The following is a 25,566-nucleotide window of genomic DNA, read 5'->3' as shown; positions in this document are numbered from 1 at the left end:
GCTGGGAGTTCAGAACATGGTCTGAAGGAAAAAAATGATGAACTGACAATACTGATGATAAAGTTAATCTGCTGATAGTTATACAATGGTTTTACAACTTTAAGCTTGATTTCATTGTTCTCATGGTAAGAGGTCAAGAGATCTGATTATTTAGAAACAACTGGCAAATTTTTGCTTTTGAGTATTCTTCTGATTTAAATACTGGATAAATTGCTTCTCTGTATTACAACTGTGATATATACACTGGTAACTGTATAGAGAAATAATTTAACAGTCACATAACTGTTCATTAAAGAGTGAGAATCTGACTCAAATCATAGAATCGTAGAGTCATAGAATCATAGAATGGTAGGGGTTGGAAGGAATCTGGAGGTTCTTCATGGAGGTAATCCTAAAAATAAAAATCCTGTAGCAGTTACAAGACTTGCTGTGGTGATCATCTCAAATAGTTGAGTCTGTGCCTTTGGGTCTGCCTTTTCTTTGTAGTCAGAGAGGGTGAAAGAGCAACTATATGGAGCATACTCCTTCCTATGTTCCTCTATGTACTAAGTCACATTGCTTTGTATTTTTAACAGTAGCATAAAACCAGCGGGTGGCAAGGAAGGAAACATTTCTGAATCAAATGTAAGAAAACCCTCCCTTAATATTCGTTTACTCCATAGACTCAAGTGACAAGCTTTTAAGTTGCTCATTAAAATAAATACCACTATATAGGCATAGTTTATGTAGTCATATTCATTGACATCTGCTATTTAACTAACTTATTGAAAAGAGCTTGGATTTTTGCCCATATTTGCTTTAAATTCTCCATGAATGAGATTTTTATAGTATATATTGTATCTGTCATTAAAAAGTGATTTTATTTTATCCACCAGAGCCCTGTTAAAGCTCCTCTTGGCAGGCATTTGGCAGACTACCCAGTCAGCCTCAGCGCACTGGCCTGTGAAGCCTGGATTTTCTTTGAGAGTTTTAGGAGAAATCTGGAGTCACAGTGCAGACCTAAAAAAAACTGAGTTTGGTGAGAGGTGGTGTTGTCTGTGTCAGCGTACTTTCACCATTCCATGACAGAGAGATATACCTAGTACCAGTATCGCAAACTTAACAGGATTAGGACTTTGGAGCCGAGCCTTAATTCTCAAGGACAAGGAAGAATTGCTGTAGATGAAGCAGATACTCTTTTTAGATATGGATGCCCTGTGTTTCCTCTGTATTTTGTCAGTGATTTGTGATTATGTGATCATTTTTAACATTCAAATAATTTATGTATAGTCAGAATACAATTCTCTGTTACTTTTCACTAAAGACACTTCTTCAATATAAAGGTGCTAACATTACTTCCACAATTATTCTTTTTCTGTTTAACATTAACATTTTAACAGAACTACCATGACAACTGGAGTAATAATGCTCTATGTAGAGTCCTCAGTTTAAGTTTGTAAGTAGTGCGAGGAAGAGAAGAAGTGCCTGAAAAAACTGTGGTTACTACATGTAGTTTACTGCATACAACAGGTGGAGGGTTGCCTTTCTGGCAGTATCAGATTTTCCCAATATTTTATCTGGAGTTACAAGGTTGGAAATTGAAACCGAACATGTCCAAACATGCTTGGACCAAAATGGCTTTTCACTCAAGATGTAGAACTGGATAATTATGTCTTGGTCGGAATGTGTTATCTTTTCAACAGCCCAAGGTTACCCTACCAGAGGATGAAAGGAAGGCACATATGCACCTTTTTACAGCGTTGATAATGATTTTAAAATATAAATGGAATAGGATTTTCAGAGGGAAGGCTTAAAAACTTCCTTGTAAAAAGCTATTAAAAAACCCTCATGAAATAGAATTTTAGCTTTTTATTGTCAAATTGAAAAAGGAACTCAATAAAGAGTTTAAGAACAGATTTGTATAGTGTGAGCACAGTTTGGAGGGGGCAGTCAGTGTGATGAGGATCTGAGAATATTATGAGCTAACCACTCAAAATGAGCCTGGTCAGGTAAATCAGACTCCCATCAGGAAGTTATTGGCACAGCCCAAGAGGAGCAGCAGCACACAGGCACCAGGCCAGCACAGAGGGATTTTTGTGCCATGATAAGTCAAACTAGATTAATTAATCAAATAACTTTAGGTAGGACTGTAATCTGTAGAAAATATGTGCAACTGAGGCTCTAAGAATAAATCAATAAATTAATCACAGGGGTTATCTCAGCTGGGAAATGACATAATGCCATGGAAAGTTAGTAAATAGAAGCAAAGGTCTGCTTGCAGTAACAACAGTTTTTCTAAACACATCAGTTTTTCCAAAAAGCCATATAGACGTTTCAAGACTCTGACAATTGTTTTTCTCCTCAGGGTATGGGAACATTGCTCCAAGCACTGTTGGAGGCAAGGTTTTCTGCATCTTGTATGCTATCTTTGGGATTCCATTGTTTGGCTTCTTGCTGGCTGGGATTGGAGACCAACTGGGAACCATGTTTGGGAAGGGTATTGCAAAGGTGGAAAAAGTTTTCAGAGTAAGTTCACAGTCATTATTTTCTTCTGTTATGTAACTTCTTTTTACCTGCAGTCCTTTTTACACGTTGAGAACCATGAAATATTTACATGTCCAGTTGAGATGATGCTTAATCTCCTTAGTTGCCTCTCTAGTCATTGAAGAGAAAGTAGACTTCTCTAGATGGTGATTGCAGGGATTATAGGTCAAGCTCTGAATTTCTGCCTTGAAGCCATCTCTGGTGAATGTATCTTCTAATTTAGGTTCCTTACAAGGACTAGCTGTAAAACAGCCTTCAAGTTCCTTTGGACATGTATGTCCATTCTCTGAAAATAGAGAGAAGATGGTATACATCTGGATGAACAAGGACACAGAGTAGGTCCTGATATATTACTAATGTAAAGCCTAGAAGACTTGGAAAGCAAGGTTACTGGAGTGAATGTGAAGTTGAGGAGATGCCTGAGTGGTGTAGTATTACTGCAAGAGGATAAATGTGTTGGAGTAGATCTTCAGCTGCAGTAACTGGCATAATGCCACTGAGCAGAATCATATTCATGGTATTTACCTGTCCTTCTGACCGTGGGTACACCCTCCACTAGGTTTCTGCATAGATTTTTGCCAGTACCCTCTGTTTTTGAGTCTGTGTCACCATAAGCAATTCTTTCACAAGCAGTGCTGCAGACCTAGCAAATGCTGTTCTGCTAATTTGCTGATGGTTCACCTCAGGGATTCCCTCTTTGAAGCAGAACTTCTAGAAGTGAGCTGTGAGATGCTTCCCTTGGAGGTGGTGTAACTGGAGGTAAGTCTTTCCAGGAATGGAGTGGAAGAGAAGCTGTCCAAGCTGCTTTGTTTAGTAGGCATCTATTTCTAAAATATTCCCACAAATGATAGCAAATTACTTGCAACTGATTTTGAAATGAAGTAACTGAGTATTGGTCAGGAGTATGAGCCATTTCCTTTTTGATTAAATTATTTTGAAGTGTCCCAGACCAGCCGCAAAGAATATATCTCAGTGTAAATGTAGAGAAAGGTGACTAGTGATTATGAGTCAGACATGCATGACTGGACAACACTAGAAGATGGCCTTCGTTTTCATGAAATAAAAATAAGGGTATTGAAAGGTGGCTCAGGTTTGGCCTGCAAAAACAGAAGTACCTATGATAACTAATTTATGTCTTACCTAGCTTCTCATTGTACCTGCTTCAACTCAAAGGAATAGCTGAACCTTCCAGCCTGTTTCTGCCCAAGAAAAAATAGTCTTGTAGTCATGACATGAATTGAGAATCAGAAAATCTTTGACTGTCAGCTGCACTGTTGGCCTTCTGAGTGTTGTGGTCATGACCATTAAGCTGCCAGCATAACATTTTATGAATAAAATAATATATGATCTACATGAAGTATTTTAAGATTCATAAATGAATGCTGATGACTGTATCTAAACTATTTCATTCTCTCCTTGGTATTTTGCAAGCTTTCAAAGCATTTTAGAGGTCTGTGGTCCACTTATTTGGCTAAGATATATGTTTTTTCTGTTGATTTTGATTGTTATAAATCCATTGTATCTGTTTTTTATGTTGTTAAACTCCATAAATGTTTGGGCAAGAGAATCCACAAATGGAATAACAATTCTTGATTTAATCCTGAGCAGTAAACAAAATTTAGTTCAATGTGTAACTCTCGTTTCTTACTCTGTACCTGTCTCTATAATGAACTCAAATTCAGCATGTTTGTGGGCATAAAGCAACCTGCTTTAAAGGGAGTACATAAAAATCAAGAGAACGGTTTGAGAAAAACTAAAAGGAATGAATGTAAGTTAAAAAGACACTGACAGGGGTAATAAAACACCATGATACAAAAAATTGAATTTCCAGGAAGCTTTTAACAAGTTTTCTCGTCAAAGACTATAAGGAGATGAAAGTGATGATATAAGAGAGAAGGTTTCACACATCAGTATATGGTTAAAGGGTGAATGGAGATTAGAAATATCTGGTAGCATTATCAGTGTCCTACTACTGGAGTCCTTCTGGTATCTTACCATTTTAACACAGATGGCCTGGAATGGACTGATTCAGACAACAAGATGAGCATGCAGGTGACAGAGTCTCTAAGTTACATTTCTAGATATTTTAGAACAGCTGAAATGAAGATGCAAAAAGGAATATAAGATGACAAATGGAACCCAATGTTGGCAATGTAGAATAATGGGTATTTCCTGCGTTTGGGGCAATAAATCCTAATCTATTAATACAGGCATGGTATCAAATTTCACTTTTCCAAAATGGACCAAAATGTGGATGGTTCTCTGAAAGTTACACTGTGAAACTTTGCAGCAGTTAAAAAGGGTAAAAGGAGTGTCAGCAAATGGTTTTAAAACCTAAAGACCATTTGCCACTGAGCAAATCTATGCATCATGAGTATCACATGCAGTTTTAATCATCCCATTTTGAAAGGCAACTGACAGAAATGAAAATCAGTGCTAGATCTACCCCCACAGGCTTTGTTTGTAGCAGAGTCTCTAAGATGGCATTCAGAAACTGAATTATTTGCCTTCTAATGGGTCCACAATTTGGGATAGTCCAGCTTGCAACCTTGGGGAAGGGAATGGGAAGAAACATTGCATGCGTCATGGACATTATAAGATATCAAGTTTCCATGTGCATATGCCTCAGCACTCTGCTTCTGTGTGTCTCCAGTTGCCTGTTTTTCCTGTTCACCCGTAGGGATGTTATGCAGCTGGTGTCAGGGCAGCCAGAAGTTCCTGAAATCCTTGCAACTTTGTCATCATCTTTGCAGGCACACTGGATTTGAAGGCAACTTGATCTTGCATTAGGGTTAGGATTGTATCTGAAGCTAGATAAGAGGCAGTATGCATACAGTAGCAGATGAGGAGGAAAGGAAGGTTTCTCTTGCAGGACAACAGTCTTTTTGCCCAATGTATTTCCTTAACAGGTCTCTTGCTCTCCCAACAGTGTGAATTTGTGCCCACACCGCTCAAGGGGCAGCTTGCCCCTGGCATCCTCTGACACAGCTTGAAAGATGAAAGGATGATTCCTCCCAGAGGAGCTGTGCTAGTGCACTTCCACCGCCTCTGATGTGACCCAACTGGAGCCCTTCCAAACCTACATTAATTAGCTGCACAAATTAGAGCCTAAAAATGCTACGTTTAGCTATTGCAGTGATCAGCCCGCGCACTCTGAGAATTTAAAGAACAATTTCAATTCCATAAAGGGGGAAAGAGATCTGCTCTTATCAAATGCACACTACCCCTACAGTACTGACGGAATATTTCAGCAGAAGAGTTGGACACATTCCACTGCTTCTCTTGTAATCCAAAATTTTGCAAAATAATGCTTTGTAAAACCACAATATTTTTGTGCACCATTTTAGGAAAGGGAAGCACTGGCAGAGTGACACTGTCTGCGATACGAGGAAGTATCCCAAACACCATGCATTGTCTAATTTGTACCATTTGTCCTACTGAAGTAATCATGCTTAGTTCAAGTAAATAAACATCAACCAAGTAAGAGATGAGAAACAAAGCATCTGTCACTCAAGTCCTACCTACTCATTCATGTCCCATCTTCTATAATGTGAAGCAGAATCTGGCTACTAGTCTGTTCACATCTGCAAATGGGATTCCCCAGAAAATGCGTATGTAGAGGTTCACCAGATTCACTGTATATGCACTGATTACAAGCTTTCAATGTCTAAGTTCAGTGGTGAGTCAATCCTGCTAGCCCATCTGAGGAAATCACAAACAAATTCAAAATCTAATTAAAAATATGACAATTTTTGTAATTATTTTCATCTAGCAAATCTTCCCAGACACAACAGAAATGAAATATGCATTACAAGGTGGCATAAAACCGTAAAAGTATTACTGTAATCTTATATGAGGGATCTTATGAACTACCCAAGACTGTTTCTAAAACAAACAGCAGAACAAACCCCATTCTTTTGGCTTGCTCTGTACACACAGAGGATGCAAGCTTCTAAAGATAGAAAGGAAAGCACTCCACAGACAGAATTCACAGTTACAGAATGCAGCAGCTGTCATTATGAGTTAAATATAGGCTAGATTCAGATAGTCTTTATTCAAATCTTGCAACAAGTGTTTCAGTTCTCACTGGAAGTAGACGGGATGAGCACAGCCTGACAGATCTTCCCTCATCTTGCAAGTACAGATGCAGGCATTCAGCCTGTGTACAATGTGTTTCTGAGAGTGCTCCATGATTTTCTGGCTTCTGAGGTGAAGCTACTCTGAGGAGTTCCTGGACTTGGTTACTGCCTTCACTTGTCTGGCTTACAGCATGAGGCTGAGGACAAGTCTGTCAACACAGCTGGTATGGCGTGAATTGCAATGCAGAAGTGTGAGCAAGCAGACAGAGACATGGATGGTGGCAAGGCTGCACCTCTGAAACTCACATCTCAAGAAAATATGCTACTTTGTTCAGAAATGCAGTGCCTTTGTGAACAACTCATACTTCACTGACTCAGAACAGACACATTTACTACCAGTCTTTCAGGTCTTCAGCTTAAAGAAACTATCTCTTGATCTCTTGGGAAATGCTATGCTCTAGATTTGAGAGAGATATAAGTGTTATAAAATGGTATCCACACTTTTTAAAACTTTTTTACCTTTTAAAAAAATTTTGTAACCTTTTTTTCTCATATTTTGCTCATTACCTTAACTATGAAACAGCTCCAGGAAAAGCAGTTAATAGTTGAAAGCTGGGGCTGAAGCTGGGGCAGGAATAAGACAGATCCTGCTGAGGTGGTAGAAAACTTTCTTTTAGCAACTGCCAAAGCACCACCTTTCCTTTGTCTTTCTGAAGACAGGAGATCTACCCTAGCTGGTGTTTCTCTTAGAGATTAATTTTTTTAGAGATTTGTGGCTTACCTGATATCATTTATTACTGTACAAATGACAGAAATTGTCTTTACAAATTCCTTATCCAAAAAGCGCATGGGAAAGAAACTTTGTGCAGAAAAGTAGCTCTGGAGAGGAGGAACACTTAAAAATATAGCCTTTTTTGTTGTCTCCCCTTTGTCTTTCCATTTGCCCTATTATCTGTTTCTGTGCTCTATCTCATCCTCTTCTTTCCCTGTACTCGCATCAAACATGGAGTATTATACGTGACACCAGTGCAGAACTGATGAGTGAGTTCTCAGGATTGTTTGCTGTTCAAAGAGCTGTTTGAGGTTTCCTTGAAGTGCCACCTTTACCTCCTGTTCTCTAGGTTAATGCCATAGTACAGGAACCCCATCTGCAGCCCCCATCCTGTCCGTTCTCTTCTTCCCCTTTAGTAGCATTAATTCTTGTAGTTTTTGAAAGCTGAATCAAACTATCTGAGACTATTCCCAAAGCCAGAAATTCAGAGCCATTGCTTAGGCAAACCAGTAAAATCATTCTGGATTTGCATGCTTGTTACGGAACTCAAAATTTGGCACAGAGTTAATAGACAAATGTGGTATAACTAAAGAGATTTGTTAGTTTGTAAAAACCTATAGTTCTGAATATACGTCACAACATGTGCATTTGTGGGCAGATTAAGTTAACAGAAGACTGATGGAAAAGTTTCCTCTCCACTTCCTGACAGCTAATCAAAAGTTATCAAAACTCAACACAATCTTTTTTTGCTTTAAGTTATGGCTTTCATCTACTAGCCAGCATCAGGTGCTGTTATTACACCCACTGATATTAACAGTTGTGATTTTCTGTAAGGAAAAAACCTACAATACAAAAAAAAAAAACATTCAAGAACTTCCACAGGGGAACAGTCCAGTGCAATGATGAATCTGCCATCTACTGTCACCCTGTCTCTGGACAGAGCTGTCAGGATGGGGTGTGAAATTCAACCTGCTGATGCACATACACAGTATTATTCCAAAATTATACAAGATTTATGAACTGAAGTTTCAGTTTTCAGAGCTTAGCCTGGCAGTTTCCTGTCTCATTTCAAGCAAAATGAAATGATTGAGAAATATAAACAGTCACCAGAAAGGAGCTCTACATTATCACGTTCTAGGAAGAATTTCTTACTGTTGCAGTACAGGCAGTAGATCTAATTACATTCTGTTATTGGTTATTAACACTTTGATACAATAGAAGCCATCAGGAACAGGCCCTCGGTGTGCTGAGACTGTGAAAACACTAATTTGTAAACAGTTTTTAAATGGATGGGAAAATATGTAGGCAGAGAAGTGGATGTGATAGCAACTGGCATGCTGATTGTGAGGTGGAAAGTTTTGGAGGAAGGAAGTCAGATGAAAAAGATTAAGTAAGGCTGAGAGTGAAGCCGATGTAAAGATATCGCTAGAAGAATTGGAAGTAGACACAAACAGCCACTCATTATTTGGCAGAGGAAATTTTACCTTCTAATTCCCAGAACTCCCTTTTACCAGCAAAACTAATGTTTCATGTGAACATGATAAGTTACCTGCAGGAAAACTTTGAGACAGAAATTATGCAAATAGTTTCCTCATACACAAGACCACCTTGTTACAGAAAGGCCAAAGGTGATGTATCCTTGCAGAGCTATATTATGCAGAGCACGGAGTATGCTGACTTTAAACATTTTTCTTTTGATTCCTGTGATTCTGGTCCTCTTGCACCAGTTGGGAATTTGGTTCTTCGAAGTTGCTTTGGCTTTGCTCCCTCTGCAGCAGAATACATTGCTCAGGAAAAAAGTAATCTGCATTGTGAGAGCTTGTACAGATAAAAAGAAGTGTTTTAGAGCACTGATTTATAAACCCAGGATAAATGGATGTGAGCAGTTTCAGCTCATTGTCAATTCTTTTGCCTGTAGCACCTTAAAGGTCCACCTGAAAGTCACAGTTCCCTATGCAAGACTAAAAAGAGGTGCATGCAGGTCAAGAAAAGATTGGTTTATGTATGTAGATATATCTGTGGTATTTCTTTCAAGTAGATATGCACCTGAATGTACATTTCAAATGTGGACATCCTGAAATGTAAGGGTAGTTTAAACCAAAACCTAGACCCAGATCTGGATTTTGCAGTCAGATATCCCTTAAGTTTAGGGACATATGCATAGTCAAATACTAGCAGAAGAGATCTTCAGGCAACATGTCATCCTTTATAAACCCCATAAAGCATATTTGGCTAAAAATTGACTTTATAATGTAAGAATAATAAAAAGTCTAAATACAGTCTAGTGCTTGCCAGCAATAGGTCCACAGAATCTTATGAATCTGGTGAGTATTTTAATTTTGTTTTCAGTTCCTCTGTTTTACACTTGAAGGTATGCTTTTTGTAAATTAGCTGATGATAAAAGTGAAATTAAGGAATATAGATGCTACATAACTTGATAACTTGCAGTATCTGTGTAGGCACTATACAAAGAGCATGGCAGAAAGAGCAGCTTGGAAGTGCAATATACAGCAGCTAGCATACTGAGCATGGACACACTGGAATCAGCAAATGCTTTGTCTTATTTTATCTTGTCTTCCTCCTCAAACTTTATTTAGACCAAAAGTAACTGTCTAAAAACACCATCAGTGCTGGAATGTCAGACTCTTCTGAAGCATTTGTCTGTTGCAATTCAAGGCTGGTGTGCTGTCCTCAGGAACATAAAACCTCAGCACAATTACTTTTTAAGCATATGGACATTCAAAGAGTGTATCTCTCACTACACTGGATTGGGTTGTGAACTACTTCTGATGAGTGCACTCCTCACTCCTGCCTCCCGAAAAGGAGTTTCAATATGTAGGAAACAAGAGGGAGCAGTGAGGAAGTGTGTTTCAATCCTTCTATCGAAAAACATCATCTGACAACTGCTTAAGTGAAAATGCAAAAGTACTTCTGAATCTGGGACTTTATTGTCAAGATGAGTGCTCTTAGTGTGTTCTCCTCTAGTTGACCAGTGGCTTATGTGTTATAAATAGGACTGACACTCTTTTTGTACTCTACAAATCAATTCTCTCTGCTTCTTCCTGCCTGGGTTCCTCTAATGATCTTTTTGAGTTGTTCTTATTGCTTTTCTTGGATGTAAAACAGTCCAGACTCAGGGCCATCTGGAAATTCTACTATAGTATGTCTAACAGTGTGACTGTAGTCTCTTGTAAAGTTGAACTGTAGGATGAAAGGCAGGAGTAGTAAATTTACAATGCCAGTCTCTGAAATACCTTTCTTCTTGAGATGCTCCAGGACACATCTTCTTTTATGTTTCTAACTGATGCTTTAATTATGGTAGTGGAAATATAGCAGGAAGTCTTATTTTTGCTGTTGATCATCACCTGCCTTAGTAGTCTTCATGCTCCAATGCTCAATAGAAGATGCAGATAATCCTATGGGTGAACAAAACAACTAATGGTGCAGGCTATGACTTCCTTACATAAAATGACTCTTCATCCGCAGGAGCCAAGTTTGGCTCTGGATTCCATTTTAGGTTCAACCACTGGCTTGTGATATGGTCTCAAATGTATTTGTTTTACTTTTTGTATAATTTTGCCCCTCCATTATATTTTAGATGAGGGAAAGTATGTTTTTCTGCACAGTGCTGAGATAGTATGCTAGTACTAAAAAAATTAATGGCAAAATCTATGGATCCCTCTGGTATTTTATTTCCTCTAACTAGGTATTAAATTTGATTAGTGCTGCTTACAGCTCATCTGCTTCAGGGAAAGTAACTTTAGTGCAGCAAACCTTTGCTGATATGTTCTTATCCTACTGATCTTTGCCGTTGAGTATGAGTTAAGAATAACGCTTACATGGGCTGGCAGTGGAGCGCATCTTTAATCCCACAAGTCAATTAACTTATTTCAAATTGGCATATAATTTAAGGGTTAATACTAACACAATCAGTTACATTCAGATCCTGACATCTCTGCAAGATCTTTTAAACATTTTAGTTGTATCAAAAATATCCATTAGGCCTGTAAAGTGTGGTGAGAAGTATTGCATCAGCCTGAGGCAACTTCAAAGAGAGGATCGTGAAGGTCTTGAAGTGAGTCTAGCTCTATAGAAAGCCCCAGGAGGTGTTGAGCTCCGTGATAGTTAAAGGGAATTCCTGGGGTTCCTAGAAAGAGAAGGCAGCAGCTGTAAGATAGGAGAACATGTCAACACCAGGATAAGAGAATAATTGCTCCAATTTTAGAATCAAATCAGTCTCACTAAAATGGTGATGGTATGGAGGAGGAAAGACTATTCTAAAGGCAGATTTAAAACTAGCTTAAATCCAGAGGATAGTGTTATCTGGAAATCTCATCACCTCCAGTGCATCAAAACAGAAACCTGATATTCATTGGCATTCATCCCCTAAAGTAATCCATGATTAATATTTATTTATCACTGTTCAACGGGTATCTATCTGAATTAAATTGTAATAGTTCATTTTTCATTTAGGTAGCATTTCTAATACATTACTTTCTGATCATGGATAGATTGCAGCTATTATAGTATATGAACCTAAGATCCTCTGTTATCTTCTGGGTTTTTCTTAACATACTTTAGCTTTTTCTTTTTAGGGTATCCAATATTTTAGTGCTCGTTTGAATATTTACACAGATTAATTAAGAAATTATTTCTCCTTAAAGAAGAAAATAAAAACACCAGAGTAATGAAATAAGTTTTCAGGAAAGGGAATTCTTCCACAGTTAATTTGAATGTACTCAGACTGTTTTTAATGTATGTATCATGAATTATCTCTGGGATATGATCTCTCTCCTTTTTCCAGCTATTGTACCCTCTATCTGCTTCTGTTCTGTTTTCTATGGTGAAAAAAGGTGAATGTTATTTCTTTGTCTGTATCAAAGCCTAGTGTGAAACCAGGTTAGTATTCTCAGTGGCCTCAGGATAAGCAATGGCAAAGAGCTGCATTTTATTGCAGATGGAGAATCCAAATTTGCTAGTTAAAGTGAATTAAACAGTCATTCTTACTGCCTGAATTGTTCAGGAACCACTATTCTAAAGGGTAAAACTATACCTACCTGCCTCCTACTAAAATGAGTATCAGATATGTAACTTTTAGTTACAGTGATGTGCACTGGAAATAAACTCTATGAGTTTCAAGCAGTTATCTCTCATGAAACACAAGACAGGCAGCTGAAAACATAATTAATAGTTTACTGAGAAGCTAGGGATTCTTAGATACTCTGCATGAAGTTTGAAAAACAGATACTTTGGTGGAAGCTGCTGATTAATGCCAAAGAACATGTGAACTTTTCAATTTAAACTCTTTCCTAAGCACTAATGGTGAATATCCTCCTTCTGTCTGTGAATATCCTCCTTCACTCATGATACAGTAATTGTTGATCCTTCTATCCCAACAAATACATAGAGCCATTTTTGTTACTGTTCTTCAGAATATCCTCCAAAATTCCTGTGGACTGAGTGTGAAGGGAGTGATGGATCTTGAGAGGCAATAGACAGAGATTACTTCATGAGGGTACCTGTACATAGTGCCCTGTGACTATGCTACTTTCCCACCCAAGAGATGCTGTTTCAAGCTTACGTACAGGCTGAATAAAAGTGGTAAATTTAGTGTTATGTTGCTTTACATATTCAACCTGCATCTTTCAGGACTGTCCAGCTATGGTATTAACTGCTCTGAAGTGCTTCACATGTTCATATTTTCCCTCAACACATACACATGTAATTGTGGCAATAAGAACTGTTTTGAGCCATGGGGCAAAGTATTTGATGCACACTTTACCCTATGCCAGACCTTTTGTTTTGAAGGGGCTCCTTGCCCTACTTTTACCTTTGCAGTTAAGCAGTGACAGCTCCTGCAAAATGTTTGAGAACACTAGGAGGAGCAGGATGAGATTTGTGTCATGGAGGGACACTTCTAGGAGTGACACATTTTCCACTCTTTCCATGTTTTTGCCTGGAGGGAGTTGCTCTCTCTTCCTGCTTTTACTTTCCTTCCACTCTTCTGGGATCTGTGTCCCATCTAAACACTCACTCCCTGTGGGCTAGTTACCTGAGAGAACACTATTTGATTATTTGGCTAACACAAATAATGCTTTTCTCTATAAAGACAGCAACATTGCAACCTTTATAGTGTTGGTATCTATAAGGAATTTCATGGTAAATATGAAATATGCTTTGAAAGGTTCTGCAAGAATTTCTTGCAGAAAATGATACATAATATTGTACCCAGGAAAAGGGAAAGGGAAGGCTGCTTAACCAGTTATTCCAAACTAAGCAGAAATTAAAAACTGTGGGCTAAAAACAGTTAAAAGAAATCTAGCATGGAGATCTGCTCACTGTTTCAAAAGGTCACTGTTTAACCTTTCAATATCTGGTCCAACAAGGTATCCATTCTAGCTTTATGAATGCTGATGTTACATTCCTAATCACTATGGAAATGTTCTGAAAACTCAACAGTGTGAAAGACTCTGGATACCTTATTCCACTGTAGAGGAAGAAAACAATAAAATAATAGCAAAAAAAATGAAAGCCCAAGTAGAGCAAAAGAAAAGGAATATTGAATTTTTCCACCCTGCTAAGAGGAGATAATTTTAACATGAAGTTCGATTTTCTTTTTCTTGCTAAGTCTTTGAAAGTGGCCATATTATGCAATAGATAACTAGATCTCTCATTGATCTAGCTACTCTGATTGTCTTTCTCCATCTCAGTGCATTTCTTAATTAGATGCTGAGCATATAATCATAAATCTAGCCTTGCTGCTATGTGACACTTTTCTTTGCACCATGATAACTGCATTTTTATTTTTTACCTTGAATTGCACTCCTGAATAAGATGAAAGCATTGACTCAACATTGATCAAAATCAAGGTTATCAGGAATGTCAAGGTAAAATCCATTCAGGTACAGGAAAGTGATGTGAAGCAACCATTAGTATCCTGTTCATGAGCTCCCTGGGAGAGGGGGAATATAGGTAGAATTCAGTAGGTAGTTGAAGGAAGATAGGAAGAATGCATTCCAAATTTGGCCTCTCTGAGCGTCCTTTGAAATTACTTAAGTCTGTGCCATGAGTTGTTCTTTGTCTACTCTGATGTCTGAGAAAGCTATATATATACATGGCTTCCTCTTCTTCAACTTTTTCTCTTGAGCTGAACACAGCTCAGCTAGAGCAGAGATTTGTTATTGCTATTTTTGTTTCCTCAGTAGCATAATAAGCAACATGCAGAAATTGGTGCATATCAGAAGGCCGTACATGTGTTTTCTAGAGGAGGAAAAAGTCTGAGAAAAGGATATATTAAGCCTAGAAATTTTCTGTATTTTCATAACACACTATCAATATTCTATTATGATTGCAGCAAGATCCGTGCCTAGAGGTTTACTAAAAAAGGGTAGAGAAAGCTGATGCTCTGTGAGAAGCTTGTTGCATATGCCATCTGGGTCTAGACAAACACTCCACAGAAGTGTGATTTTATGGAGGAAAAGAGCAATATAAAAAAAAATCCTTCTTTACCCTTTCTCGTGCCTTGCATGTATTTGGGACTGTCTCTCCCAATCTTAGTAACAAATGTGAGTATCTCCTCTGTGACACTACAGTTAAGAAATAGGGGATGGATTTTGCATCTTCTTGTGCCACAATAGCAGCATTCTTTATAAAACATGACAAAAAAGCACTGAGGCACTCAAAGAGCTGGTTGGACAGGGTGAAGGAAAGCTCATTTCTGGTAGAATGTTTCAAACCATTGTTCTTAACCCATGGACATGTCTCAAATGTTGTATATGTTTTAAAAAAGTATTATTTATAATTCTGCTATTATACTTTCAAGCAGCGTTACCTTGTTCATTAATGTAGTGAGAAGGCCCTGGCTGGCAGCAAGCACCCACACAGCCGCTTGCTTACTCCTCTTTCCACAGCAGGAAGGGGAGAAAATAGCAAGACCAAGAGTGAGAAAACCCATGGGTCAAAAGAAAGACAGTAAAGTCTCTTACTAAGTATAGTCAGAGGCAAAACAGACTTGGCTTGGGTAATTTGTTGCCAATTAGTAGGCATTTTTAATTACTGGTCTGGGTTATTTGGAAATTAAAAAAAAAAAGACAAATGTTGAAGTTGTCTTTCCTCCCTCTTTCGCAGTCTCATCTTCACTTCCAGGCTCACTTCACTCCAGACACCTCTCCTCCACCCCTGCCATGGCTGCGAGTCACACTCAGTTCCTCCTGCATTGCAGCCAACAGTGCACGGGTTGGACTCAGAACACAGGGGTTTCTCTCTGCTATTTTTTCCTTCTTAACTCTTTCTGCTCCAATGCTGGTCCTTGATGGGCTGCAGTCCTTCCAGAGAAGTACCTGCTCTGCTATTGAGCACCTCCCACTCCCTTGGCCTTGTTAATCACTCCTCTATTCCCTCCTCCTCTGCCTATCCAGAATTTCTGCCCTTTCTTAAATACACTTTCCCAGAGGTGCCACCATCTTGGCTGTGTAGTGACCTGTGCTGGGTCTGTTGGAGCTGGCTGATACTGGGTATGTTCAGAGAACATAGAACAATAAATGATTAGTATATTGCTCTTAGATGTAACCTCTAAGACAATGATCTTTAAAATGCATTTCATTTCAGCCTTACTTTGAATGTGAGGGAGCTAGGACAAGTTAGACAGGAATGCACAGTGACAGGTATAGGCAGTAGCAAGGTTGATGCCACCGTACCACTGATCACTGAGGTGCTTTTAGAGCCCAGTCTTGTGGCAGTCTTTCTGTACAGCCTATTGAGATGGGCACCACTCTTCATTGAGACATGTGCCAGGCTCTGGACCATGGCTATCATGCATTTCACTGATCTAAAAGGCAAGCAGTGTGAACCTATGTCTATCTGCACTAGCCTAGCAAAAATGTTTTGACTATACCTAATGTTTGTGGCAGAGAAAAAGATAGAACTAATATATCTGATATTCTGTTTTATGCTTTGATTACAAAGACTTACTTTCCTCTTGTTTAAAATATTTTGATCTGGAGAAAGTGATTTAGTAGACAAGCTGTTTAATTAGTGCATAGGAAGAAACAATCTGTTTCAAGAATAGTTGGCAACATGGGAAAGGACATAAAGTTAAGAGTAGGTGAAGGGGACAAAAGAAATGTTAAATAAATGTGTTTTCTTTGGACCAGTGCTCCAAAATGCAGAGCCTTAGGGAGGGTTGAGGACAGCATGTTTCATGAAGACACAGTATACTAGCACCAAAAATATGTCATTGATCATCTGGCCAAAAAGATAAACAATTTGCTTGGAGTCTTGGGGATATTTGTCAAGAATTCAGAAAAGAATATATTTGGAAGACAGAGAACCATCTGAACTCACTGTCAATTAGCAAATGTTCTAGTGCTATTTTTGATTGAGTAGTACTATATATTAGTGGAGTTTCTGGGAAATGGGAGGTGACACTACAAAATCTTGGAACATGTATTTTTGAAATACACTGTTCATAGAAATAATGTACATTCCATATGCTTAGCATTCATTATAGTCTGAAAAGTGAATGTAACATCTTTTTATCTCATACTTACCTACTCGGAAAAAACATTCTTCACTGTTTTGGAAGGAAGATATATCATCCCTGAAGCCTTACTTTGGGAACTTAAGAACCTTGTTTGTCCTTTTTTTGACACAAGTTAGGTTGAAAAATTGTGTCTGACAATGACCAGAGAGAGAGAAAAAAAGGACAAAACAAAAGGAATTTCTTTTAACTCCTGAATTTATTTGATCAGATCAAAACTGATAAGACCCCAGTGTATGTAATAAAAAACAAACAAAAACCAAGGTCACACTCATTGGTGGAAAAAAAGTGTAAGAACTAAGTTCCACTGATAAGGATGTCTCCATGAAAATGTCTATCCTCATGTGTCTTGGCAGTGGAGCAGGTTGATGTTAGGTTGTCTGAATTCATGTGAACAAGATGATGTCATCTGCAGTGATGTCATGTGTTTAGTACTTAGTCACCTTAAGAGTAAAATTAGTACCTTCATTAGTAAATGAAAATGACCCCTCATAGGTTGTTATATGATTGAAAACTCTCCATTTTTTCTTCTTAGATTGCATCTATAATCTATTCCAGTTTATCTCTAGGTGGATTTAAATTGAAGACTCTCTGATTAGCAGGCACTAATTTATTTATGTTTGATGAACATCTCTCAAATTATCTGCTTCATCAATGTGGAGAGAACTTGTTGGTAAAACAAATAAAATGTAGAAAACAACAAAAGTGTTTTCACTTTACATAAATGACTACAAGATGAACTCCTATTCCTGAAGAAAGGCCTCTCTTAATGTTTCATTTTGACACTTTTAGAAAATTCTGTATTTATGCAATAAACTGAGCTCAGAGGATGTGTTAGCGTAGCTGTAGTGGCTCAGCTATTAGCCAGTGTTTTTACTTCAGATTGCAAATACCATTTAAAACAGAAAGTTCTTTGGTGTTACAATTCTAAATGCAATTCTTTTTAATTAGTAAAGCCAGTGTACAGCTGGAGAGCATTTTCCACAAGGCTGTTAGAAGTTCATCTATATACTGTGGGAACACTGGATAAACCCATGTTTGTTTGTCAGACAGACTTAATTACACTGTAATGACCTGCAGTAGCTGGTGAGACTATTTGGAGTCCCACTGCAAAGTCCTGGGAGATAATACAGTGTCAGATAGGAAAAGGGAGAGGTGGCAAGAAGAGCAGAAAAGTGGGAAACCAATTCTATACCACAGTGATCAAGGCATTAGTCTGTAAAAAGAGTGCAAAATATCAAAAAGTCATAAGATGAAATATGTTGTCCTGGAGAAAAAAAATTTTGTAAAATTTATGGGTATTTCTTATCTTGAAAATAATTTTTCAGTCAAGTGTTCTGATTTTTCAGACATTAGTATATTTTAATATATATGTCCTATATATTTAGTTTTATATAAATATATTAAAAAGTTGATACAAATATATTTTTATATCTGTTTATGTATGTAATTATCTCTATACATATTTCTTTTAATAATGACATGGTACAGTATAATACTGCAGTGGCTTAGGCTAATCTAAGCTCATCTCGTTACATCTATGCCAAAACTGGAATGTAAAGGCAGCATTTCCGCATTCCTGAAGAACCTGGACAGCACAAAATTACATTCTGTGTAGGAAAATATCAAGGCCAACCCCATCTGCAAGAAAAACATTCAAGCCAGTGTTTTGGTAATATATGATTACTACAGTGTACATGTGCCATGAATATGACATTTATGCCTTACCATTTTTTTTGATCTATAGCTGTTATATTCTACTGTGAATGTCTCTAGAATGCATATCTAGATAAAAAGACCCTCTTTTCACCTGTATTCTGAGTTTCACGTGTCATTCATTGTTCATTAATTAATTTTGCTTCTGAATATTGTTTTTGTGCTCTTTTCAGTATCTGTAAAAATGCTGTGCCTGATTCACCATTGCTTCCTGACTTCTTTTGTATCAGTGGAAGAGTAAGGAAAAAAATAGACCTTCAGCTGCTCTGCTTTTGTGGGAGTGACTGAGGTGCCCAATAACCATGAGTCAGGCCTTTCTGCAGAGCCTCTCATTAACATCATTGCCATCTTTACTTAAAAAACCCAACAGCCTTCAACTGAATATATCACTCATGAACAAGTGGGTGTCCTGAACATTTGGTACTGGTTTGTAGGCCATTTTTTTCCACGCTCATTTCTACCATGAGGCAAGACAATACTTTCATGTGTTGAAATGCATTTTAATGCTGCTACATGGGGACTAGAGGAAGGTTTACTATGCATAACTTTGCTTTACCAGTAATGCTTGACAGCTCCAAGGCATTTGTCCAGAGATTCTCAGTACTATACAGCACTGCATGTACTTTGTCACTTCCACTGTAGCACAGTGTTTGCCATTTCACTTTTATGTACCAGGAAACCAAAACATTTAGTAGAAGTGATTGAGTCACCTTGGCCAAACCAGTAAATAAGAATTTGGTTAAAGCCTGGTCCCCCATGACAAAAAAGCAAGTATGCCAACCTAAGACATCATATAGCATCCATGTGATCCATTGCTTTTCCTTCAGTGCACATAATTTAGTTTAAAAGTCTTCCATCGAGAATGTTTGTCCATAACTCTTAAACATCTAGACCATCCTTTAGTATATTAGCAAACTTCTTAAAATGACTCCTTGGGAAAAGAAGAAACAAGAATATAAGTCAGGTTTTATATTCCTGTGTGTTTTTCTCCTCAGTACTTCAGTGACAGTTTTTCCATGTCTTATATTTGATAAATCTTATTTATGGCACTATATTACTGACCTTATTTAACTATTTTTCTTCAGCCAGACAGAGAAAACAATGCATGCACACAAAAAAATTAAAAAAAAAACCACAACAAAAAAAGCAGAGGGATCGTCTGAGTTTCAGAACTAAAACCACTTCTGGAGGATAGTATATTTATGCTGCTACCTAGGTTATTACATGCAGAGCATCCCAAGTCAGATGAGGGCTTAATGAGGATCAGACATTACACCTCTAAAATAAACACTCATGCTCTAGTGGAAGCAGTAGTGGTGCTCACAAGCTGGTTAGATATTAACTAGTTCAGGCAATATCCCTTTCTATATTATAAAGATAGAACCTCTGAGACCTTATTTCCTGCTTAGGCAATGTCCTAATCTGAAATGAGATCTCGTTTCTAGGTTAAGGGAGATGCTTGATTTGGGAAACTAATTTGGAAATACATGACTTACAGTGACCTCCACATTCCTTTTCCAGGATAAATATGGAATTTACACTGCCACTGTTATTAATCCACAGTAAGATTTCTAGCAATATCCAGGTTTCTTGTGAAATTTCATTTAGAGTCTCCTTACAGCACAGAAACTCTGAAATAAATCCATTAGTTGTGTTAATCCAGGCTTGCATCAGTATTACTAGAAACAAAATCTAAGTTTATATTAAATAAAGGTAAAGGTTTTGCGATCTAGGAATGTAAAATGTTGCAGTTACGCTGCCCACATTTGTATTTGGTTTGTAGCAGGCAGTAACACACATAATCTTTATTTGAGAGCTTTCTAGAGTGGATTTGCATAGATTATATTATTGCAGGCTGTTTGGTGTTTGACATAAATCCATTATTTGTTTAAAAAGGAGATCTAACCTGCATATTGTGAATGAAAGTTGTAAACTTTGAGTCAAGCAAAGTCTAGAAAACTTGAACTGTGAATTGCTTCTGCACAAAATCCCAGAGTTTTAGAAGGAAAAAAAAGAGTTTGTTTTCATGTCAGTCTTGGTCTTGCTTGTTGAATGCTTGGGGTTTGTGAGGCAGTGTGCCTGTACATATATATATATGGGGGTATGAATGTGCATTTTTTCTTACATGTTGAACCTGAACTTGAGTGCACTGGAGCATTTATGAAGGTCAGGACTGTTTTTCCAGACTATGTTTCTGGTAGATTTTGAAACTGCCTAGTGCATGGAAAATGAGAACCACGTTTCTTTTGGGACCAGACTTAGAGGTTCACTGTTACCCAGAGAGGGCTCTCACTAATGAGGGAAGACAGTTATTTTCTATCTAATAAGCTCACAAAAGGCAGAATGATAAATATCCGGCATAGTCCATTCACAAGATATACAGTCCCAGAAATGCATTCAAAATATCTTTTTTCTTTTTTTATTTCCTTTTTCTAGAAAAAGCAAGTAAGTCAAACAAAGATCCGGGTGATCTCTACAATCCTTTTCATCCTGGCAGGCTGCATTTTCTTCGTGACCATTCCTGTAGTTGTCTTCAAACACATTGAGGGATGGACAGCCTTGGAATCCATCTACTTTGTGGTCGTCACTCTGACTACCGTTGGCTTTGGTGACTTTGTAGCAGGTGAGCAGCTTTGAGCCTCTGAGCTGTGCATTAGGGCTGTGGCTTTTAGAATTTGTCTAGTGATGTGTCATGGTTTAGGCCCATCAGGAACAAAGACCACGATTAGCCTCGAGTACTGAAGAGGCTGAGAATTGCTCAAGGGCAGGGAGGGCTTAATTGCCGCTTAAGGTTCAGGACAAAACAGACCAGGCCACTCGGTTTGGGGAAGAAAACAGAAAATAATTTAATGCAACATCAACTAAAACATACCCCCAAAAAACCCAAAACATAACCAAGATAAAACAACACAGAGTAATACAACAATGAAGAGTCCAACCAGCCTTTTTAAGAACACCTTCTTGTCACACCTCCCCTCTTCCCGGGCTCAGAGCCCTGATCCCGGAGTTTTTACCCTGTCCCCTCCTGAACGGTTCGGGGGGCAGGCAGTGGGGGTTTCAGTTAGTCTGTTCCCGATAGCTTCTGCCGTCTGTCCCTCCTCAGGACGGGTGAGCTCCACACCAGTCCTCCCTGCAAGTCCGTGGGGTAACTCACACGCATGGCAGCCCTGCACGGGCTGCTCCGACGCGCACTTATTCCAAAGGCTGCAGCTCCTCTCTGTCTCTCGTGTGGGGCTGCTCTGCGGCGTGCAGGCTCTCCAACACGGCCTGGGCCATGGCTGTCTCCCCACACAGTCCCTCGCCCGTCCGGACTCACTCACATGGAGCTGCTGGTAACTCTCGGTCCTGCCATGGATCTCCATAGGTTGCAGGGGCACAGCTTGCATTCTCGCCACGGCTTGCAGAGGGGTCTCTGGTCTATTGCTCCTCCTTCCTTCCTCCTTCTCTGGCTGAAGGGCCCACATCGTCACCTCCATCTTGTATCACTCTTACACCTCCTGCCAGCACTTCAAATTCCTGTCCCCTAAATAGTGATGGCAGAGGCGCCAGATTGGCCCAGCCAGGCCAGAGGTGGGTGTGAACCCAGGAGCCAGGGGAGAATCTGCAAACTCTTTACCGGGTCTTCACTGCAACCCACTCCCCCTGTTACTAAGCCAAAAGCTGCTCCTTGCTAAACCAGAACATGATGCCAGGTGTTTCTCATGAGGTTACTGTGCGATAAGATACCAGATTAATTTAAGATCTAGGTACCTTGGCATCTGCAGATTTGCAAGCTTTCAGAAGTGTGGGTAACAGGAGCCTGGGAATTCCTGATTACCCTTTAACATGCAGTGAATTATGCACAAGTCAAATGACTTTCCCACTGAATTCAAGATTTTTATTAGTCCATTAGGTTTCAGTATGAGGCTGATTGCTGTGGCAAGAAGCCAAAATGATGAATGTATGCTTTTACAAAGTAGGGCTGAGCAATAGGGCTGGAGAAATCTGTGGTCAGGTGCAGTAGTGGACTGCAGCATTTCAGAAGCTGCATTTTGTTCTCTAACTTTGTCAGAAATGTTTACTTTGCCATTGTTCTGTTAAGGAAAGGTAATGTAGGAAGGGAAGAACTAATGGGATATGCATCTCAGTACTAGGAGGATACTCTCCAAGATTAATACAGTACTAGCAGGAACTAGAAATATCCACCCTTATCGGTTTCCAAACAGGGACTCAAGACTGTTGGTTGGAGAAATGAGACCTTTTTGGATTTGGTTGGTTTAATTAATTTTTTTTTTTTCACTCTAGTGCTTTGCTAACAAAAAGGTGTTTAAAATAAGTGGATTTTTTTGTTTCCCATGAGTGCATGACCCCTACATCTCATTCCTGTTAGTGGTCCTAATTAAAGGCATTGAGATGCCTGTGTTACGAACAGTCTTATTATGGTACTGTTTTGTTACTTACTGTAAGTCAGTAAAATATGATTGAGTTAAAAACATCAAATAAAACTACAAGGATAGATAAAATTTCTTTGCTGAAGAGCTGTAGACAAGTCTTTTTGTAGACAGGACTGTGATCTTTTTTTTCTGACATAGTGGTATAGAAGACATGAATTACTGAGGAAAAAAAAGGCACTGAACAAAGAGAGCTCCAGATATGAAAAAGAAGTGTTTTATGAGCATTCAGATAGAGAAGCGATTGTATGAGCTTTGTCCATTTTAACTACTTAAATGTGAAGAGAAGTTCACTGATATTCTGTCTTTGTAGTATCACAGTGTGAATGAAAAAAAAATCACAGTGTTTTTTTAAGCATATTGCACTTTGGTATTGTTTTCTTTAATAACATAACAGTAAAAAATAAGCCATGAATATTACTACATTTTTTTTCTGAATCCAACATGATTAGGAGAATATAATCCATAGCAACTTGGATTTTTCAAAAATCAAATGGAGGACTCTGAATGAGAAAACTTCAGAGGGGATCTCAAGTCAAGAGTCTAAGGCAGGTGATCACCAGGAGATTTGGGTTTCATAACTGGTTTGGGGACAGATTTCCTGTCACTTTTATTTTCTGTCACTTTAACTTCTCTGTATCTCTATTCATTTGACATCAAAGGGAAAATACTACACTGAGTTGGATAAAACTGCATCAATGGAGCTATGTGGATCTAGTCCACCTAGAACATGTCCCAACTCTTGCCAAACTGGGAAACTTTGTACTGCTATTGGAAATAAAATTGTGCCTGAAGAGACAAAATATCTAATAGGCTAAAATAAGTGGTCTCATACTTTCTCAGTTTTCTGAGTAGTCCATAAGACAGACATAGACAATCTGCTTCATAGGAAGCTTCCTCAGGGACACATATGATCAAAAGAACCCTATTGTACCATAGCAACAGCAGCCCTCATCTCCCATTGTTTTCACTCTTAAAGACTGGAAAAAAGAGAGTGATTCATGTGGTATATGGGGAGAGATTAATATCAAAACCACTATTTGGGTTCCTGCCAGTTTTCAAATATGTGAGCTTTGACAGGGATGTTTGATCACTGCACATACACTCATGCTGAGTCTGGATAAAATTAAAAAGTCGTAGGAATGTCTCAAATTGCAGAGAGCTCAGGGGAGATGTTGAACTGTGTTGTCTGGCAATTTTAATGGAGGAAAATCATAAAAGTTCTCTGTAGTCATACAGAGGTAAAGGTTGGTGTTTAGCTCTTGTCTAATCAAGACTGGAGTCCAGGAAATATGCAATCCTCTGCCTGAGTGCTCTGGTAGGTTTAATCTTCAGGCAGAAATTTACACAAATGTCACCCAGTGTGGTGTTCCTTCACCTGCTTTGAGGGATGTGGATGTGCAGGCTCTTTGCCAGTCTCTTCATCTCAAGGTTGTACCTGCCTTTTGCTGTATCTCAGTATTGCAGTGCATATAGCACTGTGTTAGGATTGGGGGTTTCAAAAGTGAGGTTGTAGTTGCTTTTGTTTGGAAAAGTTTATTCTATTGTGGTGGTTTATCCCTGGCTGGATGGCAGGTGCCCACCAAGTCATTCTATCACTCCCCCTTCTCAAATGGACAGGTGGAAAGAAATATAACAAAAGGCTCATGAGTTAAGATAAGGACAGGGAGATCACTCAGCAATTACTGTCATGGGCAAAACAGACTCAACTTAGGGAGAAGTCATAGAATCATAGAATGATAGGGTTGGAAGGAATTGGTCTGATTTATTAAAAAGCAATCAAAACAGACTACAGAAAATGAGAAACAAAAAACAAATCTTAAACACACCCTGCCCCCCATCCCCCTCCTCCCTTCCCGAGTTTCTACCTCCTCCCCTCCAGCGGTGCAGGAGTCAGGGAATGGGGATTATGGTCAATTCATCACAGATGGACTTTGCCGCTGCTTCTGCTCAGGGGGAGGCCTCCTCACACTTCCCACTGCTACACTGTGGGGTCCCTCCCACAGGAGACAGTCCCTCGTGAACTTCTCCAGTGTGGGTCCTTCCCAAAGGCTACAGCTCCTCATGAACTGCTCCAGCATGGGTCCTTCCCACAGGGTGCAGCCCTTTACAAACTACCCCAACGTGGGTCATCCATGGGGAGAACAGTCCTTCAGGAACTGACTGCTCCAGTGAGTCCCTCACAAGATCACAAGTCCTGGGAGCAAACCTCCTCTGGTGTGGGCTCCTCTCTCTGCAGGTTCCCAGATCCGACCAGGAAATTGCTCCATTGTGGGCTTACCGTGGAGTCACAGCCTCCTTTGGGCATCCACTCACTCTGGTGTGGGGTTCTCGTGGGCTGTGAGTGGATCTCTGCACCCCAGTGGCCTCTGTGGACTGCAGGGGCACAGCTGCCTCACCATGGGCTGCACCACAGGTCACAGCAGAAATTCTCTTCCAGTGTCTGGGCACCTCCTCCTGGACCCTGATGTCTACAGAGATGTTGAGCTTGCATTCTCTTCTGCCTCT

General features: G+C 39.1%; 1 protein-coding gene across 1 annotated transcript in view; it reads left to right on the top strand.

Moving 5' to 3' along the window:
- KCNK10 (potassium two pore domain channel subfamily K member 10) overlaps positions 1–25,566 on the top strand; it is a 66,615-nt gene that overhangs the window by 37,370 nt on the left and 3,679 nt on the right. The window contains exons 4-5 of the mRNA XM_061998381.1: positions 2,345–2,505; positions 21,065–21,251. Of these exons, the coding sequence (XP_061854365.1) occupies positions 2,345–2,505; positions 21,065–21,251 (348 nt within the window). The remainder of the gene's footprint in view (positions 1–2,344; positions 2,506–21,064; positions 21,252–25,566) is intronic.

Source organism: Colius striatus, chromosome 6 (genome assembly GCF_028858725.1).
Source record: "Colius striatus isolate bColStr4 chromosome 6, bColStr4.1.hap1, whole genome shotgun sequence".
NCBI lineage: Eukaryota > Metazoa > Chordata > Aves > Coliiformes > Coliidae > Colius > Colius striatus.
The sequence above is the reverse complement of the archived record's forward strand: the minus strand, read 5'-3'. Positions and strand labels throughout refer to the sequence as shown.